Below are 21,668 nucleotides of genomic sequence, written 5' to 3'. Positions count from 1 at the left end.
GGTCCATGACTTGCGGGGCACAGACTTGGTGGCACCGGATACACTGTGGCCGGCACAGCCACACCGCCACGGGACGGTGACTTTCGGGTCACTGAGGTAGGGGCACCTAAAATGCTGAGAGGGTGTGCAGCCTGCAATGATGCCCCGTCCTGGCGGTCCGCACTGCTCAGGTTTTGTGTGCCCTGCTGGTCCGCAGGGTAGGCCAGAGCCAACGGACAGTGGGGGCGTACCGCCACATGGCGTTGCCTCCTGGATCACAGAGTTAGTGGCACCAAAAAGGCTGAGTGGATGTGCAGCCTGCGATGATGCCGGCTGCACTGGTATGTCCTCTGCAATGGCAAAATCAAGACCCAGAATCAAATGTGACACCTGGTGGCCTGTGGAGCTGAGCTGCATGATGTGGAGGGTGCCATGTACGGGGCCCCACGCTTGTGGCTTGCAGCGGCACGTGGTGGGCCCTCATTGCTACACGCCAGTGGCAGAAGGTGAGCAGTGAGGCCTGGGTGCGCAGGGGCAGGCGTGCACCACTGGGAGGCAGGAGGGGCTGGGTGCATCTGCCTGGGTGCACAGGGGCAGACATGCACCGCTGAGCAGCGGGGGGGCTGGGTGCATCTGCCTGAGTGCGCAGGGTCAGGCATGCACCACTGGGTGGCCAGAGGGGCTGGGGCGCATCTGCATGGTGCGCAGGGATGGACAGGCGATGATGTTGTGTGCAATTGCATGTACTTTGTCATTCCGGTATCTGGACTCTGTTTCAGATGACGGATCTGTTTCAGATGTGGGACCTGGTGAACTGCACTACATACCAGCACGTTGTTAGAGACACACCGGTGTCAGCAGGTGAGCGTTGTGGCCTTGGTGCACAGTGTCAGCACTCTCTCTCCCCGTACATCTCTTCTGTTATCTGTGTCTCTCTCCCCCTCTCTCTCCGTCTGTCTCTCTCTCCCCCTCTCTGTCCATCTTTTTCTCTCTCCCTCTCTCTGTCCATCTATATCTCCCCCCCTCTGTCCATCTTTCTCTCGCTCCCCCTCTCTGTCCGTCTTTCTCTCTCTCCTCCTCTCTGTTCGTCTATCTCTCTCTCCCCCTCCCTGTCGGTCTTTCTCTCTCTAGCCCTCTCTGACCGTCTTTCTCTCTCTCCCCCTCTCTGTCCGCCTTTCTCTCGCTCCCTCTCTTTCTCTCTCTCTGTATCCCTCTCTCTCCTTCGCTCTCTCTCTGTCCTTTGATGTGCGCAAGACACACCTTCTCATCATGATTTTTGTCTTGCAGTCTGTGACCTACAAATTGTCCCTAGGGGAGCCGCCATGTGTATTCAACTCTGTTTTGTGTTTATTTGAGTACATTTTAATTTGTTAATTCGAAGTTGAATGTGTGATGCTCATTTTAGTGACGACACATGCATGTCACTAAATGTGATTGTGCGACATCAGGCGGATTATTTGGTACATGATTCCGTCTAGTTGATGTGGCATGTCTTTGTCCGGAGGGGGTAGGGGGCCCGGGATGGGGGGGTCTTGGGGGTGGTGGCAGTGGGTGGTGTGGTCCTGTTGGGTCTCCCAGCTGCATGATCAGTGGCTCCATGGCATCTGTTGCCCGTCAGGTGTGGCTCTGGGCTTACACCAGGTCAGAGCAGTTGTTAATTTCTTGCTGCTAATGTGCCTTATCACATGTTTTGTGGTCGTATCGCTAATCTGGCTGGTCTTTGAGAATGCTGGGGAGTGGTGTTGTTGCGGCTTTTGTCACAGGAGCGCCTACTCTCCATCTCATTAGTGATAATTGCGCGGGTCATCTGTGTTGATGTTTTTTGCGGCTGCTATAGCAGGTAAACTGGGGCTATGGGCTGTTAGCACCAGCTTGTGAATCGGGTGAGGATTTTATCGCAACTTTAGCTGCGATAAAGTCCTGATAACGCAGCTATAACACCGTGAGAATATGCCCCTAAGTGTTCTATAGCTGCTCACAGCACCATTTGTATCGCACAGACATCGCTGAGCAATACTAGTCATGCAGAGGACAGTGTGGAAACAACATGAGCAAGCGTTTTACTGTTAATATTTTGCAGCTAGCTACATCAATGACTATATTTCAAAGCAAATAAGTATGCAATATAACTACAATATTATTGGACAAGGAAATGGCACTCTGCAATATGTTTTCCATAGGACCTTTGATATATTCGGATAGCGCTTCACTGTGAGATATTGCACAGATGGAGTACATTCGTAGCTGTTTTTCACTACAGTGGAAACATGTGACAAATGTTTAGTAATACAGAAACCCACCAGTGTATACAGCTTTTTGATTAGGGTTCCCAGTTTTATGGTATTTATTTTTTCGAAATTTCCGTCTGTATTTATCCACATTTTTTTTTGCAAGTTAATTCCGTATTTATTCATTTTTTTTGTTGCATTTTCTGTATAATTGAAGCTGCAGGGAGTATTTGATCCACATTTATTTAACTGATAAATGTATACTCGCATTTGAATGTCCCAAAGGTTTCAGCTGTATACAGTGCAACAGCGTCATCTGAAAATACTTACATTGTAGGATAGCATAAATAACTGTAGATCTGCACTTAATTAAGCTTAATTAGGAAATCTATTGTCTTTTTTCACCTTCCATACCTCTCAATCTGAACACCTACTGACCTTGCACTTATGACAGACAGTAGAAAAAAATCATCCAAAGAAGGCCTATTTTCTGTATTTAGAAATGGTAACTAGTCATAATATCGACTCCAAAATATCGAAAGGACAAAATATCGAGTCAAAAATATCGATTATAGGAAAATATCGAAAAAAAGAATATCGAAGTAGAAAATATCGTATTATTTAATGTGAAAAAAATATCGAGTACAAAAATATCGACTCAAAAATATCGAGTAGTATTAATATCGATATGTAGTAATAGTAAAAAATATCGAAAAAGTATAGATAAAATGTTAATAAAATATTATTAATAAATATAAAAAATTAGATATATATTTATATAAATATAGAAATTAATGTTAATGTTTAGGAGCGGGATGTTGGCTTAATAGGGGATAAGGGTGGGGAGTAATTTAAAAATATGTAATAAAAAGTGTAAAAATCTATAAATGTAGTATAAAATTAAAAAAATACAAATGTTTATAAATATAATTATTTTATATAAAATATTTATTAAAAATTAAAAAATTGATATAGAAATCTTCACAAAAATAGGAAACAAATAGATAAATATGGGATAATATATGTAAAATACCTAATTAAAAATAAAAAAAATATTTATAAAAAAAAATATTTAATTTTTTATTGTAATATTTATAAATAAATATTAATAATTTAATCAAATACTTTCAAAAAAATTTATAATTATAAATAATTATGATTAATTTAATCAAATATTTATAAAATAAAATAATATTTAAAAATAATTATTAATAATTTTATCAAATATTAATAAGAAAAATTGCTAATAAAAGAAGAAGAAAAAAGATCTAAGAATTACAATCATAAAATATGTAAGAAATAGTTAAATCTATTTAATTTTAGAACAATATACAGATACATTAAAAAACAGATTATAAAAAAATAAAAAGGATAAAAATACAAATAAAAAATATCAGAAAATAACATAAATATTATTTTATAACACAAATAAAATAATTAAATATGTGAAAAATAATTACAAAAATAGGTCATACAAGATACAAATTTGCACATAAATTTAAAACATTTAGAATAAAAATATTAATTCAAAGTCATATTTTTAAAATAAATTATTACCAAAAATAAACGTTTTTATATAAAAAATACTAAATGATCAAATATATTATATATAGTGTAAATCACAAATAATATGTGGGAACATTTATTTAGAATCAGTGTCCAACACCTACCCTGATATATGCCTGACTGGAGTTGGAATAGTAAATTATAATGGGAAACAACCTTTACAACGCAACTTTTACAACGCACTACCATTACAACGAACCTTTTACAACGCAAAAACCATTACAACGCATGTATTTACAACGCATGTTTTTACAACGTAGGTACCTTTACAACGCATACCATTACAACGTAAGTATTGGTAAGTATATAATTATATTTAAAATGTAATATGTTTGGGTTTTTTTAAGGGGTATTTTTAGGGTTCAGGGTCAGTTTCGGGTTTTTGGGTAAAGGGGTATTTTTAGGGTTCAGGGTCAGTTTTGGGTTTTTGGGTAAAGGGGTATTTTTAGGGTTCAGGGTCAGTTTTCAGTTTTTGGGTAAAGGGGTATTTTTAGGGTTCAGGGTCAGTTTTTAGTTTTTGGGTAAAGGGGTATTTTTAGGGTTCAGGGTCAGTTTTTAGTTTTTGGGTAAAGGGGTATTTTTAGGGTTCAGGGTCAGTTTTTAGTTTTTGGGTAAAGGGGTATTTTTAGGGTTCAGGGTCAGTTTTTAGTTTTGGGGTAAAGGGGTATTTTTAGGGTTCAGGGTCAGTTTTTAGTTTTTGGATAAAGGGGTATTTTTAGGGTTCAGGGTCAGTTTTTAGTTTTTGGGTAAAGGGGTATTTTTAGGGTTCATGGTCAGTTCCTAGTTTTTGAGTAAAGGGGTATTTGTAGGGTTCAGGCCAGGTCAGTTTTGGGTTTTTGGGGTACAGGGGTACAGGGTAAAAATAAAATAAAATTAAATATAAATTAAATAAATTAAATGAAATTAAATTAAATTATATTAATTTCAATTGATTTACATTTAAAAAATTAATATATACTTTACAATACTTACTTGACTATTTATGCATCATTTTACATATATATTGTGTATAATCCGAAGTCGATAAATCACAAAAACGATATTTTAGAAGTCTATATATTGGTAGTCGATATTTTTGTAGTGTTAGGGTTATTTAGCTTGCAAACGATATATTTGTAGTCGATATATTGTTTGTCTATATTATTGAAGTCGATATTTTATAGACTCGATATTATTTACTCGATATTTTTGTAGTTAGTTAAATAAGTATATAAACTCGATAGTTTTGTAGTCGATAATTAGTCAACGATATTTTGGCAACTCGATATTTTGGCCGTCGATAATATTTCAGTGATCCTTTAGAAATAAATACAGACAGGAAAATAAATTGTTTTCAGTCTGTATTTATCTGTAAAAAATCAGTACCAATGGAAAACTGGGATCCCTAGTTATGATCAACAGGAGCACAGCATGTATAATTCACAGACTGCATCCTCTGAATTTAGCACTACGTATGAGATTGGCTGTTCACAGGTGACGAGAGCTGGTAACTACATGTACCACATGGTTAAGCCCAGTCTGCAGTACCTCGAGCAGTGGTAAGCTTCCAATGGGTGCTTTCCTGTTATTGATGGTGGTGAAAGCACCCTATTCATTCATTCACTCTCAGTCATCATCAGTTAGATCTTTGACTTCAGCCTTTCGTCTTTGAAGCACCTGTCACATTTCTCCCTTCTTCTCGTCACCCAGCTGTCTCTATCCTAAACAGACTTTCTATCCAGATTGGAGCATTGATATTTTGTCAAGCGGATACTCCCTGGTTTAGGTGTCTCCGACTAGACTGCGCTTGTGCTGTCTGTTGCTAGATGTATTGCCAGCAAACACTGCACAGAGAGTCTGCCTTTTGCTTATCATTGATTGGCTTCATTGTCACTTTAATTTGCTTTGTTTCTGATTTGTTAGCTTCCTCGTCATGTGTTGTCTGCCAGTGCTTAATTTGTAAAATGAAATAAGTGCCAGGGCTCGTCATGAGGTCCCTGCAGCTTGCACCACGTATTGCCCATGCCATGCTGTCAAGTTGAGTAATTACACAGCTACTAACCGTCACTCTTCTACAAGTGTGAAAATTCAGACATTCAAGGCCCCCGAAGCTAAAAGATTGACTTGGGCGGCGGGTATTAGTCATTTTTAATGTATATTGAATTAATAATTAACTGTTGTTGTGTTCAGGTCTAAATTAGTCAGACAGCACAACCTTGTGGCAGATTGTCACAAGCACCAGTATTGACAATTAAGTGCTGGCGCTGGGCTCTGGAAACCACCAGCTCAAATTAAACACTGGTTGTCCCACCCCAGGAGCATGGATGCATTACATGTGTACTTCCTCTGCTACCTTTTCAGGATCTATTTTTTTCTTTTTGTTTAAGCATTCCAAGAGAGGGCATATTTGTTCCAGCTGTTATAACTTGCCCTCTCCGTGCTGCCCTCTCTCTGGAGTGCTTCTTCCCGCCCCCTCTGTGATGTGCTTGCCCTCGTGTACTCCCCCTGCCAATGTTGCATTCGTACCTTTCCCCTTCTACTCCCTCCCAGCTCCAAGTTGCTCCCCCATGCCCTCCATGTTACTTCCCTCATCTGTGTCCTCTATGTTGCTTCAACCCCCTGCCCATAATGTTTCTGCACTTTTTTCTTTTTATTTTCTGATCCAATTTGAATTGTCAAATTAAAATACAATGTGTCTATCTCCTTATGTAGGCACGTTCACAAGCAGTGTCTATAAAATGATGCAATAGCCTTTTTTTCTTATTTCGTCACGCTGCTCAGTATAGGGAATTCTGTAAAGCACAGCTAAAAACCATTGACTTTGCCAATGTTTGTTTTTCAGGCTCTAATAGATGTTTTCTGTAGCTGGGTCAGGCATCTCATTAGCTGAACTGCCTTTTTTTTGTATGACTGCAGAGGCAGCAGTGGTTCCTGGCAATTATCAAGCAATGGAAAATGCATTACATTTTGCCTATGAGATTAATAATAAGCTGTTTTGGTTGTAAGTTGTAGCTTGCTGAGTAGTTGTACAATATAAGTTACAGAAAGTCTGTTAAAATGTTATGACTTGTCTATGTACAAAAAGGCAATATATGGTGCTGGTACTCGTGGTATAGTACTGATATGTAATAGCAACATTTTGAAAAAGCAAAAGTGAAAGAAGGAAATAATAGAATGAATTGATGGAGGCCAAACCTAAAAAGCAGCTCGGTTCAGAACTTTCAGGGCCACAGTCTCTTATGTGCCACACTTTCTTCTAGCTAAAACTATGGTTCAGCCTGGGGTCACTCCTCGTATGGTACACGTTCTACCCACCAGTGCGGCTCCTGCAGTCATAAAAGAGAAGCCTGTCTGACACCTAGCATCATAAGTCATGTTCCTCCTCAGCCCAGCAATGCCACTTGACAGGACTGGAAGCCATCTGCACGTGCCTGCCTGATTGCTGTGAAGCAGTGACCTTCAACTGCACTATCACGGACGCAAATGAAGAAGAGAAGGAGTAAAGGTGGCTATGCAAGGGTACATGTTTGCAGGTTTAGTGCTGTGCCTTTATTTATCAGCGGGATCCTAATGCTACGCTGTTACATATCTATATATGCAAGGCAGCGACAGAGCACTCTCTGAGCAGTGCTCTGAGGTCTAGACCCTGGGGGCAATTTGCTGAGTGAGGACACATTAGGTGCTGGAGACCATTCTCTATTTCACCTGAGACGTCTGTGAAAGGTAACTTTGTGGAGCCACACTTCCTTGCTTTAAATTCAGTCCAAAGGTGTAATGCAACGTATACACACATCGCACGCTCAGCAGTATCATTTCAGTATTTCTGTATTTGCTGTGTTTGTCTCTCCTTTGGGAGGGTATATTTGCTCAGTTTCTACATTACGTCTCCATACGAGCCAGGAATGTTTTACAATTGTTTTCTCTAGTGTGGGTGGGTGAAAATAAAGTTGTCTGTGAGTGGGCAGTCTAGGATGTTCTCTTCTTTGGGTGTGTAGACACTGCAGCCGGATTGTATTCGATGACATTTTATAATGTTTGTGGCTGGATTTTGCTTGCAGATTTTCTGCAAGAAGTGTGTGTGGGTGTGTATGTGTGTGCATGTGTGTGTGTGTGTGTGTGTGTGTGTGTGTGCTAGAGCCGCACATTGTGTGTATGTAGCTGTAATGCTTGTAGGTTGTGGTGTACGTACATGTGTGTGGGGTCACATAATGTGATTGCAAAGTGTCTAGGTGGTAACAGTGATTGCCCAAATTCTGTGTTTGTACTCAAAACTGCAATGTGTGCAACACATTTCTGATGTGTGTGTTAGGTGTGACCGGCTATATGTTAAAATCGTGTCATATAGCCAAAGCAATACATGCATTGTCTATCCGAGAAAATGCGGACTCCAGAGCTGACTGATGAAAGGCAAGTCTGGGAGATCAGCAGGGTATTAGCAGTACATGGGGGACTGCCTAATTTCAGCTGTCGGCTTAGCTCCAATGGGAATTAAACAGCAGTTGCTTGCCCACTTCTTAGACCCAGGTGAGAGAGAGCACTACCACCCTTATGCCCAGAAGACTTCAGAGAGTCTTTGTCCTCTCAATCTCTCCAGGCTTTCCCCGATGCATGAGCCTGGCTGCAGAACCCTGGTTTGTATAAGGTCACTCTATAGTGGGTATATTGTAATTGTAGCCTGGGTGGCATCCTGATCATCGCATGCCAATGGGTTATGCAGTTGGTTGCATGGCACTAAGCCGACAGTAGGCAACAGAGACTAGGGAACAGTGAGGTCCCTCTGAGGACACACCCTGAGCTGCTACCTGAGGTTGGATATGACTCAAGGGGGTCTATGCTGCCCATGGCTCCTCTAGCAGATAAGAGGCACTGTGAGAGCAGGAAGGAAAGCTAGAGCAGAGGGAGGGGGGAATCATGGGCTAGAGAGTTGGGAGTATCTGTAGGGAGTAGGCAGGGGGACCTGGTAGGAGAGGGGGTGCAGCAGGGGAAAGGAAGACACAGGACGGTAGGAAGGCAGTAACAAGAATGACCTGCAGGGGATCTGCAGATGGAAGACCTAGGCCACAATTCTGGAAGTATATTACATGTCACAATACACCTGGGTACACCAGTGTCAGAGGAGCCTCTGTGCATGTTTGATTTCAGCTTCGTGTACAGGTTTCTTGGAATGTGCTGTGCATTTCCCTGTTCACATTCTGGTTTTGTGCAGTGGTATTAAGGTTTGCAGATTTGTTTACAGTGTCTGAAAGAGAGCTGAGAGACTAACTGCACACAACGCCTTCATCTTTTTGATGGCATAGGCATTGGTCATTAGCAGGGCCACAGGAGTTATGGAGCTGGTGTTGGAAAGTGGGTTATTAGTAGTGGTAAATATGCATCTACCACTGGCAATAAGGCCACTAACACAGTCTATGGCTCAGTACAGGTCTTAATAAATTATTCCCATGTTAGCTTGACTGAGTGCAGGCAGGCTTAACTTAGGAGACAGATATTTAAAGCATTTAAAACACCAATTCAGTAAAAAATAACACACAAGACATAATAAAAATCCAAAACCAATTTCTAAAAATAGGAAATATTTGTATCTTTAAAATGACACCAAAACAACATAAATGCAGAACTAGGGACCCGGAGATATGAATTTTTAAAGAATAAACACCATTTTTAGCACGTAGTCACCATATAGAGTTTTTTTCTAAAGTTGTGCTAATCTTCTCCAAACTTCTATAACTTCTTCCTGAAGTTCCTCTAGAGGGTCCAACGGGTCTAAAATACAAGCCAAGGGTCTGGAAGCTCCAAGATGGTCCTTGAAAATTTGGGACTTCAGTTCCCACAATCCATTCAGACAAAACCCTTACAAATCGCCTGGACACACTCTAGGCTGGGGATTCCTGGTGGTGATGGTACAGGTGAGCTCTATTAACCTGTAGCTTTCAGGGAGTCCACTTTTTATTTCTTGTGAAGCAAGTTAAATCCAAAGGGACGTAAGTCCAGAAAATGCAGGAGGAGCAGTTAGTCAGAATGCAAGGTCTGGTGGTGCAAATCAAGTTTCCAGCTAGGTAAGCCTTCTACACCCTTAGTTTCAAGCAGCAGATCTGAGATGCTGTTCATCTCTCACATATTTACTCAGAAGTCTCTGGGGTCAAGCAGGAGAGAACTCCTGTCCAGTGAGGTGCAGGGCAAGACCCCAGAGCATGACAACTTCCTCCAAAGTGTGGAATAATCTACCCCCAGAAAGCACTATTTCTCCAAAATTCAATACGGCTGAACTTGCAGCAGAAGAGCAAGAACCTTTGCATAGTAGTAGAGAAAGGGAGCGGAGCCACTGGCGAGTTGCCAGCTTTAGATTTTCATTTTTTAAAGAAAGGGGGGCAGCGTGGACCCCCTTCTCTTGACCCCTGTGGGGCTGACCCATTTTTTTACATTTAAAAAAAAAAACGTGAGGGGGCTGTGTGGCCCCCCTCCCAAGGCGGATTTATGCCCCAGGGACCCCATCCCCCAGTGCCTGAACCATTTCTTTTTTTCTTTAAAAAAGGGAGGGGAGCTGCTGACATGCAGCTCCCTGGGTGTAAAAAGCAGTGTGCTCCGCTTTGAACTAGTGAGGGCAAAATGCTCTCGCTTATTCAAAGCAGAGCACCCTTGTTTGCTATGGGATGTTGGAAGGAGGGCTCCCGCCATCCCATAACAAACTGCAATGTCCCTGGGGTGGGCAACCCGGGAGATTGCTGGAGCCGGCCCTGGGAGTGGCAATACCCAGGGCCATTTACGGATCCCGGATCCCCTCCCATCTTAAAAATATCTCAAGGGAGGTGGTGGTCTCCAGAGCAGCGGGGGGAATGTGGCTCCCCGCATTTCAGTATATTAGCCCCTGGCAGTCCCTGGGGCTGTGTGGGCAGACCAGTGTCCCCCCACACACCTTATTTAAATATAGCTCAGGGGAGATGTCAGTCTCTAGGGCTGTGGGGGGCTTCATGCCCCCCTGCACTCCAGTGCATAAGCCCTGGTAGTTGTAGGTCTCTAGGGCTGCGGAGGGCCCACGCGGGGTCCCCCCATCATTATTACTTATTGCCCCATGACTTGGTCCACCTGAGAGCTTAATTAAACAAAGTATGACAACAGGTGCTTCATTTGTTTTAAAAAAAGGTTTGGCAGTAATCGTGGATCCAATGCTCTTTTTTTGGCCCTGAGGGTCTTCTGGGACCCCCTGAACAGGCCTAGTGGGTCAGATTTGTTTCTACCCTGCCCCCTTTTTTCTTTTTTTTCTTCAAGTATTTTCTTGTGACTCAGTTGAACCGAGTCACAAGATAGTTGCCAACACTTCCTGGTTTGATGTGTTGGCAGCCATTCAGATCTCAGGCTAGAGATCGGCAAGGGTCGTGAAACCACCTCGGCCATAGTTGTATGTCTGAGAAATCTTTACATTTCTCAGGTACTACTGAATGGATTTACACCATTTAACAAAAAGTGGGCTTTCTGGACCAAGAGATACCTTTTTTCCAAATTTGATGTAATTCCTTTCAGCAGTTCAGGCAGTAGCCGTGTCTAAAGTATCCTATGGAAATTAACATGGAGAAAAAGCGTTTAAGGCTCCCCTTTTTTCTCAGCCCCTGCTTGATGGATCACCCTCAAATTTTCAAGACAGGAGCTGAAGTGAGTGTCAAATTAGTTTTGAATGTTTCATGAAGATTTGTCAAACAACGTCAAAGTAATTCTCAAATCAAAAACAGTTTTAACATAGAAATGAGGTCCTGACTATAACTACCTACTGGCAACCACCAATTCACCTCTGGGCTTGTGCTGATGGGCTTGCCTGGAGATCTTATATTGAAGCCGGTGGGGCTGGTTATAGCGATTTCCAGTACAGAGGTTAGGTTTAGCCATGTTTCCATGAGAAACATCAAGGGCCGTATTACAACGAGTGTGCTGGGGCCACATTGGGCATGTACGCACACTGTGTGTGCCCCCAGGGCACTTTGGTATTACCGAAATGGCCGCAGGTGCTTGTAATGCACTGCAATACAGATATTGCTGGCCCACATGTAGTGCCAGCGTTATCATTAGAGGGTTTTCCCTCATTTGCATTTAGGGTGTGGCCCCATGCAAATGAGGGAATCACTTTCCTTTTGACCCTGTGCTATAATATGGACGAGGGTACAGAGGCAAACATGCCTATAGGAGGCGCACTGAAAGTGTACCATAAAAAGGTGGCTCACTTTAACTGCACCTCCAAAAGGCAGCGCTCTTGAGGGGAGAAAGGAGGTCTCATGGGCCCGAAACATCCCCTTGCAGGCGGGTGCAGTCACTCACTGCACCCTCCTGCAAGGAGATCTCGAATCCCCCTTGAAATTCCAGGCAGGTTGCTGCCTCCACCGTGAAAAAAGGAGCGACTTTGAAGCATTTGCTCCGTATTTCACTTGAATGCACTACCCCCAGGGCAGCACAAGTTCGCGCCTGCCCTAGAGACAGTGCCTTTTTGGTAATATGGTGCACCTTTTTAAAGATGTGCCATGATGCAAACAGGGAAAGTGAGCTATATGTCTAAAATTGCCCCAAGTCTGGATCATGGACGAGCAGTACATCCTATATATCCTTGGCATGTTTAGTGAGTGTTGAGGAGCATGCATGAAAGTGTGACGTGTTGTGTGGGTGGTGTATGGTCTGTGTAAGTGAGAGCGGTGGGTGGTTTCCATGTCTATGAATGTTTGGGGTGCTTGGTGCAGTAGGTTCAGAAGAGGAAGGCCCGTGGCATGGAACAGTACATGAGAACTTGCAGCTTGCAGGAGGCGCATGTGAATGCTCCTCCCATGTTCTGTGGTGCGATGTGGAAGCAGTGCAGCGAGTCTAAGCAGGGGTGTAGAGCACTGAGTAGGGCACTACACCAGGAGAAGAACCAGGGTTTCTGGCACTGGGTGTGTCCCAGGCCCATAAAGGTACAGATGGGCTTGCCTTTTGTGTGGCATCAGCACGCCCATTGTGTGCGTCCTCTGCAAGTGGGCATTACAGCTGCCATTAATTTGGTCCTGGGAGCCGGGAGGAGTGCATGGTGCCATGGGGGGGGGCGATTGTTGTCACTTCCTGTGCAGCTGGATGATGGGAGATCTAGTGATGGTTTTGTAACACAACAAAGCCTCCTGCAATTTTCTTTTTTCTATGTATTCATCAAGATTTCACCTAGAGCAATCTACTACTGGACATACACAAAATTGCGACGGGATAGATGCAAGTTCATTTAAAGAGGTCATTGTCGGACCATGTTCTGGTAAATCCTAGGTTTTTCTTAATTTGAATATTGTGGACAAAATCGTAGGACGATTTAAATGTAATATTTGGAAATTTGGAAAATAACTAATTATTAATTGTATGTCATTAGAATATTGCAAAGCACACAATACATTTCTTATGAGTGCTTTATCAAAGATAGAATCGAGATCCCATGCAATACAGAAATACAAATACGTTAATTTAATTATAACCAACTTATTTTTCTTTACAAATTCAAAAAGACTGAATGAAAAGTGGGTTTACAGAAGGTAATTACTGGGCTGCATTTCCAAAATGCTGTGTTAGCATCTTTCCGATGATCGATCCACTAGAAAACAAAATCCTATATTCTCTGACTGTTCATAGCGACACTAAAAGCTTTCATGGGCATGCTAGTCAAATTGTATTCTCTCTGCGCCTGGAATGGAATTGTGTACCTTGGCCATGCAGTTTTCCTTCATATCTATTTATTTAAACACGATAAACAGGGAAAACATCTGTGTAAAGTCACACTTTTTCCCACACCTTTAGACAAAAGGGTGCATAGTAACTCAGTGTCAAGGTCAGACTGGCTTTTAGGGCAATCAGCCAGTGTCTGCTGGGTTGGCCCTACAGGTCAGTGTGTGGGCCAGTTTATAGCAGTTTGTGGGACTGTTTTACAGCCAGTTGGGCCAATTTTGTATTGTTGATTTCTCGGATATTAAAGCAAATTCCCTACAGCAAAAACACATGCATTCAGTCTCATATACCTTGCAAAACACTTCTTTTTAAGTTCTAAACGGGCCTAGTTTGCAAATGTACCCTACTATTTTTTAGCTATCAGGCCTATTTTTTGTCCCAGTCCAACCTTGCTGATTATATTCATTAGCAGATCATTTTATGCAGTCACATGGCTAGGGTGTTCTGAAGGTGTAATGCAAGCAAGTTAAATGAGCCTACCTTCTCACCAGGTTTCTGGTGAAAGACTGTCAGCTCAAGTGCAAGTCCACCTACTGCACTAATGAGAGTTAGGCCTCCTATCATGTGATTCATAAGCAGGGTCACCAAAGGGCGCCTAAAGCAGATACTCAAGTGGTACTTAGGTAAGGCATACATTGAAGTCTGATGAACGGTCCCACTGTGGCTATTACAATCATGCCAATTTCATAAGACGTCCAGAATCCAATTGTACTCAAGTAAAACATCTTGTGATAAAGCATAGCTTTTAGGATCACCATGCAGGGTCTATTTTGGTTCTCCAATGTCATTACCTCATTTTAACTGTTAGACCTGATACCCTTGTATCCCGCAAACATTTTGCCTCCACTACTCCTGTTTTTGCTGAATATGTTTTTGTTGGCCATAAGAATCTGTGCACACTACCACTACTAGCCAGTGCCAATCTGCTTGTTCTCATTCCTTTAAACATGGTAAAATTGGCTTACACCTATTCGGTACATTTAATGTACTTGCAAGTCCCTAGTAAAGTGGTCCAGCATGTACCCAAGGCCTGTAAATTAGGTGCTACTGGTTGGCTTGTTGCGCTTATTGTGCCACCCACTCAAGTATCCCTTTTAAACATGCATTTGCAGCCTGTGTGTGCAGGTTTAAACTGGCATTTTGACCTGCCAAAATAAACCTATTGTCAGGTCTAAACCTACCTCATTAGTACAAATAAGTCATTCCTAGGGTAGACTCTAAATAGCCCACATGGCAGGGTGCAGTGTATTTAAAAGGTAGTGAAAAACTCTTACACTTGTTTTCTTCAGTACTACAAGACCTCCCCCTCACATAACATGACATTGTGTTAGGTTATTTCATTTAATAAGATATACATTTTGATCGGGTATAGATAGGAATTTTGAGTTCGGTCTCTAAAATAGTGTAATTGTAAACTCTCTTTAATGGTAAAGTCAGATTTTAAGTCACAATTCTGAAAATGGCACTTTTAGAAAATTGCCATTTTCTTGTCCTGACCATTTGGTGCCTGCAGCCTGTTTCCTGGGTCACATGGCTAGGTGTACATGGCCTTTGTGCATTTCTCCCAGACAGTATCACGAAGGAGGAATAGATATTGGCAGGACGGGCATCTCTAGGAGGATGGATGACGGAGCTGTCACCTACCACACTTGTATATCAAAGGAGCTTCCTCCGCACATTCATGAAGGATTTCACACTAGTCTATTGTGAAGCTAAACAATCTTGGGCTGTAAGAAATTGGGTTACTGGTTGAGTGGTGGGGTTGAAACCCTTCCGAAACAGCAATCACAATTACTCCCAGTGTGAAGTGGCAAGCAAATTCTAAATTAACCGTGCTCAACCCTCCTGTAGCTTGGCACAGACTGGTCAGGCTTAACTGAGAGGCAATGTGTAAAATATTTGTGCAACACTTCAAACAGTAACACAGTAAAAATACACCTCAAAAGGTGTCCATAACAGTGTTAGAAAGATTGAGTATTTTTTAATAAATAAGACAAGGCCAAATTGACAGAAATACAATTAGTAGAAATGGAGACATGAATTTTATATGTTTTTAGGGAAAATAGCGCCAAGAGGCGTAGAGTTCCAGCTGTGAATATTTGGTCACATTGGACTGGGACAACATCATAAGTTCAGGCGGACTGTGATGGAAGTCAGGCCGGCTACAGGGACCCAGTTAGGCCCACTGAACAAAAGTACTTTTAATCTTGGTTTGCAGAGAGTTGCTTGGATCTGCTTTGAAGATGTATTGCACAACCAAGGTGATGCCATGGTTCAGAGATATGGCGGGACTGCGGTGCGAGGGCCTGTTGTATCAGTGCCAAAAAAGCAGTCGTTGGAGAGTGTGATGTGAAGTCTGGTGAGCAGCCGAGGAGATGTATCAGTTTCGAAGACCTGCGAGGCTACAATGCGGAAGCCGTTGTCATTGTATAGGCCACTGTCGATGAGGAATACAAGGGCCTGCGCCCAAAATGCACTGTGCATCAATGGTTCCGGAGGCAAGGTGGCTGCGACAGGTCCAATCCACTAGCCGCAGAGGTGCGTCGGTTCTGCTAGGGGTTGCGCAGCAGAGCATTTGCATCAGTTCTGCTGGATCCACAGAGGCTGGCAGAGCAACTTGTTCCCACTTCCAAGGGGCCAGTATTGGATTGACACCACTTGGCGGGGAGGCTTACAGATGGCAGAGTTCAGGTGCAGATTCAAAGTTTTTGGAAGCCTGTGATATCTTTGAGGCTTCTGATCCATAGGCCAGCCAACTAGCCAATGGAGTCACTCTTGGTTCTGGGTTCAATAGATGCAGGTCCAGTTCTTCCCGCCCAGGCAAGAGTGCAGTCGGCAGCAGGTCAGCACAGCAAAGCAGGAGTCTAGTAGAGTCCAGCAGAGTGACAGTCCTTCAGCAGCAGAATAGTCCTTCTTCCCGGCAGAGTATCCACAGGTCCAGAAGAGTGCTGAAGTGCTGGTGTCTGAGATCCAGTATTTATTCCCAGTTTGGCATTTCAAGTGGGGAAGAAGCTTCAAGCAGTTTCCCTTAGAAGGCCCCCAGCCCTTTGTGTGGAGGCAGGACACAGCCTATTCAGGTGTAAATGGGGCTGTGTCCAGCTCTTTCCTCCCATCCTGCCAGTGATGTCCCATCCGGGCACACCTAATCTCCCTATTTCTGTGTGGCTATTTAAGAGGAGTACACAAAGTCCAACTGTCAACTGCATCCAGTCATGTGACCAGAGACAGGCGGCAGGCAATAAATGAATCAGGCAGGAAAATGGTAACTTTCTAAAAGTTACATTTTTAGGGTTGCAATTTAAAATCCAGCTTCACCATACGTTCGGATTTTGAAATCTTATTCCGGAGACACTAAAAATGAACTGCTTATCTCTTTCCATTTTGAAATTACACTTATAACATTTAATAAGACAATTCCAATGCTATCCTATGGCAGAGATGGACCAAGTAGATGTGAAAAATAAATGTAGAAGTTTTTCACTACCAGGGCATGTAAAACGTCAAAGTACTTGTCCTACTTTTAAAATGCATGGCACCCTGCCTTCTGCGCTGTCCAGGGCCTCCCATAGGGGTGACCTGTATGTATTAAAAATGAAGGTTTGGATCTAGTAGGAGGTTTATTTTGCCAGGTTTAACAGGGGCCAGGGCAGGGAGGAAGGATATTCCATACACATATGTGGGAGAAGACTCAAAAAGTTTAATCCACTTCAAAGTGGCATCAGTTATAAAACTAGGACCCTCAGATCAACTCTTCAGTACTCACCTGAACCTGTGAATACTACAGTAGAAGGGCTACCCTACTGCTTGAGGCCTGCCCTGCTTGCTGAGAAGGAAGATTGGATGTGCTCCCTTTATCCCAGGCTGAATTACTCCAAGAGTCAGTTGACTGACTGCCTGTTCGGAGCTACAAGGACCCAACAAGCTCCAGAGGTCTCCCTGCTGACTTGCTGCATTGGACCTACCCGGACCTGCAACTGGAGTTGCCTGAGCCCTGATTGCCTCTGCTGGAGTGAGTTACTGATGTCCAAGTGGTGCCTTGCCGTGTCTTGGCATTGGAGAGAGCTCCTCCTGGCCTAGCCGAAGATTCGACCCAATGTGGTACGAAGTGTTGCAATGTCGCGCAAAGCCTTGCCACACAGTTTTATCCAAACTGATGCAGGAGGACACAAAGCTTTGCAAAGCAACGCTAAATAGTGCACACACTAAGAACATAGGGCACAATCCTGAGTGGGCCAAACTTGGTTCTGTGCCCCACCTGCGCTCCATTTTGGTTGGCCTAAACTTGTGACTTTGTCTTGGTCTAGCATGACCAGATACCCTCAGATGGTGATTTGCCCCCTTTGGCCCTACTTTTATGTGAATCTTTAACATTGCATATCTCCAGATAATTATTGGATTTATGTCATGTTGGTCTCAAATAAGTCAGTGTTGGATTTTTCATGTACTGTATTTTTCACTTTAATACTGTTTGAGTGCTGCATAAATACTCACTCATTGCCTCTTAGTTATACTTGACTGCTTTTGTACCAAACTACAAGAGTTTTAAGCCCAAATTAATTTCGTTTTTTTTGTGGTTCACCCTGACAAGAACTGTGATTGTTGCCTGAGTGGGGCTTACATACCCCTCCAACAATATCCCAATTTTTTATATGCTTCAACTCTGGAATCCCTTCATTCACTACTTGTTGATGAAAGTTTCCAGCCCTTATTACCGAGTTTAGAACAAGACAGTGAGTGCAGCTGTTCCCCTGAAAAGAAATGTAATATTTAAAAGATGTGTTTAGCCTACAATCTTTAAGCACTGACTCCTCATACATATTTATTTCTGTATGAAGCTCTTTTATCCAAACGGCCTAAACTTAAATAAACAGCTACATGTCATGAATACTTTCAGAATAGAACAAAACAAGATAACAAAGTCAACCTGATAAGTTCATTTAACATCATATTAGTTCAAGTAATACCAGTAAGAAATAAATGAATTTTTAAACAAGGTCAAAGATTGAACAAAAGGAGTTTCAAGAGAGTATCATAATGAAGTGCCAACAGGAGCAAACAACCACAAAGTGGATGAAACAAAGGGTGGCCATGTAAGTAAGACAAGTAAAGCTCAACATAGATTGTGGTGTGGTTGGGAGTGATTAATCAGTTCCTAAATATGTCACCCTGACACGAGCAGCCAGGATGAAGGATCTAAGAACCACCCGTGGGATCTGACTGTTTCAGCAACCCGCCGTGGAGGAACCACAACTTCGCGAATCGGATTTTGCATATACTAACCTGGAGATTTATACCCGGTTGTATCTTGAAATCACCTCAGTTGAGCAGTAAAAGTGAAACCATTGATGGTCCATCGCAGACGGTCACTTGACGGCCACAAATTAAGTGCTCTCACACTTCAAATGTCCTGATGAAGACCCCAGAATGAGGTGTAGAACAACCCTTGTACCAAGCGGGGTCGAAACCTAGACTACACAACCCTCTCACAACATAGGAGCAAATCAAATTGAGTAATTCTAGCCTATGTGGGTAGAGATCTAGGGAACTATGGATCTCACTAGACTGTAAAGGTTTTACGAATTGCGCTGTAATTGTGTTAATGTCACACCACCTTTACCCAGTCCCCCACTTACCTCATCACCCCCATCTTACCCTAATACCCTTTTCCTACTCACTGAGAGCACGCTCACTTTTAATGTAATACAGATGACTTTGATTGATAAAAGTTATTGATTTATTTAGTTTTTTCCGAACCAAGGGCCAGATGTAGGTAATTCATATTTACCGTCCCTTAAATACCGAATTTTACCGATTCAGTATTTAAGAGTCACTTTGACACCCTCTGGCACCCCAAAAATAGGCATGTGCGCCATGTGGCACACAGACATGCCCTAAGGGCATGTCTGTCTGTCACATGGCTAGGTGTGCATGCACATGTGTGCATGCACACCTGATTTCGGTATTTTAACACCCAATTGGATTGTGTGTTAAAATAACGAATTTGTAGGGCCTTTGGGACTCAGAAGAGTCCCACCTACATCTGGAAGGTACCGAATCGGTAAAAATACCGATTCGGTATTTTACAGATTCTGTAAATTTACCGATTCGGTAAATATACAGAATCTGTAAAATCTGGCCCCCTACATCTCAAGATGCCAAATACCGGTCGGAAACGGCCGAATTCGGCCGTTTCCGACCGGTATTTGCCACCTACATCTGGCCCTAAATGTTTTGAACCATACATCTGGGAACTACAAGATTTGTATTGAGTCTCCCTCAACTTTATGATGATTAAATATGAACAGTGAATTATATTGAAGGTGAACACTGACCCATATTTCACGTACCCAAATATAATGGGCCAGAAAATGTGACACACTTGAATGCAATACAGAGAAAATTTAATTGAAAACAGAACGAATACAATAACAATTATATTGAATATTTAAGGCCCAATATTTACTAGCATGCAAGCATGACATAACCTAGGCTTAAAGAAGAAAGTCATCTGCAAAAGCGTCAAAATGATCAATATGTTTAATATGATATAGCTGAAACTAACAATGACCAATAATAGAAAAAATCTGATCATTATAAAAAAAATTTCATTTGATAAAGGAAATGACATTAAAGAAATGTAAGAAAAAGTAAAGTCAGAAAGAAAATGTGTACATGGCTCTACAAACCTATCCATCCCTCAATGACAGATGTACATGCCTGAGGTCAGTAGACGAGTTTAAAGATCTGCACAGCGTCTGCTGTTCCCACAGGTTAGATTTAGCCATATAGTCTACTGAAGCTAGAAGGGTGCTCACAATTACTTGCATTAAATCATCTACAAGAATGCCAGAGCTTAGGGCGTGTTTTACTACATCCAGACGTACAAACAAGCACACAAGCTCGCCAGTGTGTGATCAATTAGCACGTCAATGTTTAAACAAGATGTATTTTGCTTCGAAACCTTCCACAATGTAGTAGGATGGCCTTAAGCAAGACTACCCAAGCACATTGTCTTATTATTAATATCCTCAGCAGTTCTCTGGCTGTCTTTTTTGTAGTTTTTCACCAAGTTGTCTTCACAAGTTAGAAAGATTTCGACAGTGTCATGAAGAACCTTCACACTTTCCAATAATCCAAAGTAAATAAATACAAAATACCCTGATCAGCACTCACAAAATTACATCTATTAAGAGTGGTACATCTATGTTCCTACCTGATAGTGTCAACAGGAGAATAGTAAGTGTGATGCCCTTCATGGCTGCAAGGTTGTAATAATAATGTGGTCCCTAGGTCTTAGGCATTCCTTCTATATACCAAATATATTTTAGAAGGATCAATGATTAACTTCCCAATCCCCTTATCGACTTTTACACTTGTCTCCCAAAGTAATTCCGTAAATGATTAACGAGCAACAGGAAATTACACTGTTTTGAATTGCTATTACATTTTCTCAAGGTCTAAAGTTTCCTACCTGTCTGAAGAACACATTGATGGATGTCCATAATAAGTGAGTCTGCCTGTCTAGAAAAGTTACTGAAATGTTCTGGTCAGCATATAACTAGCCTTTCTATTTGACTAATTAATCAGAAAAATAACCCTGTGTACCTTTTTGATTACCCCTCCCTACAACACATTGACTCAATACTTGATTAACCAACCCCATCTACCAACTTTTCAGAAAAGTCCAAAGAATTGAGTTCTCAAAAAAATACAAGTTCATTTCACACCTAAAATCCCACTGTCTGCTGCACCTCTTTAGAAAGGAATAGGGCATGGCAAAATCAGGACTCAGAACACTATTCCACCAAAACGCTAAAGATCTTAATTCTATTTCTATTTCTATTTTAAATTATTTATTAAGCGCACGTTCGCCAGCGGCTTCATGGCGCTACAACCAACAGACAGCAGGGCAGGAAAAGCAAACTACTCTAAGGGATATGAAATATTGGGGAGCTAGTCAAAAGCCTTAGTGAATAGGTGGGCTTTAAGTTGTTTCCTGAATTGCAGGTAGAGGGTCGAGGCTCTGAGCTCTGGGGGCAGGGAGTTCCAAAAGAGTGGGGCAAGGGTTGCAAATTTCGATCCTCCCCATTTCTTCCTCCGGAACCGCGGGACTGAGAGAAGGGATTTGGTAGATGAGCGTAGCTCCCTGGTAGGGACATAGGGGGTGATCTCGGAAGAGATGAAAGCCGGGGCCGTGCC

At 42.3% G+C, this 21,668-nt stretch overlaps 1 protein-coding gene across 1 annotated transcript in view; it reads right to left on the bottom strand.

The window, feature by feature from the left end:
• Positions 1 to 20,745, bottom strand: part of LOC144770638 (trypsin-like) — a 140,179-nt gene extending 119,434 nt beyond the window's left edge. Inside the window, exon 1 of the mRNA XM_078655333.1 lies at positions 20,683 to 20,745. Coding sequence (XP_078511459.1) covers positions 20,683 to 20,725 — 43 coding nt within the window. The 5' untranslated portion in view covers positions 20,726 to 20,745. The remainder of the gene's footprint in view (positions 1 to 20,682) is intronic.
• Between the last annotated feature and the right edge of the window lie 923 nt (positions 20,746 to 21,668).

Source organism: Lissotriton helveticus, chromosome 7 (genome assembly GCF_964261635.1).
Source record: "Lissotriton helveticus chromosome 7, aLisHel1.1, whole genome shotgun sequence".
NCBI lineage: Eukaryota > Metazoa > Chordata > Amphibia > Caudata > Salamandridae > Lissotriton > Lissotriton helveticus.
This window is presented reverse-complemented; position numbering and strand designations above follow the sequence as displayed.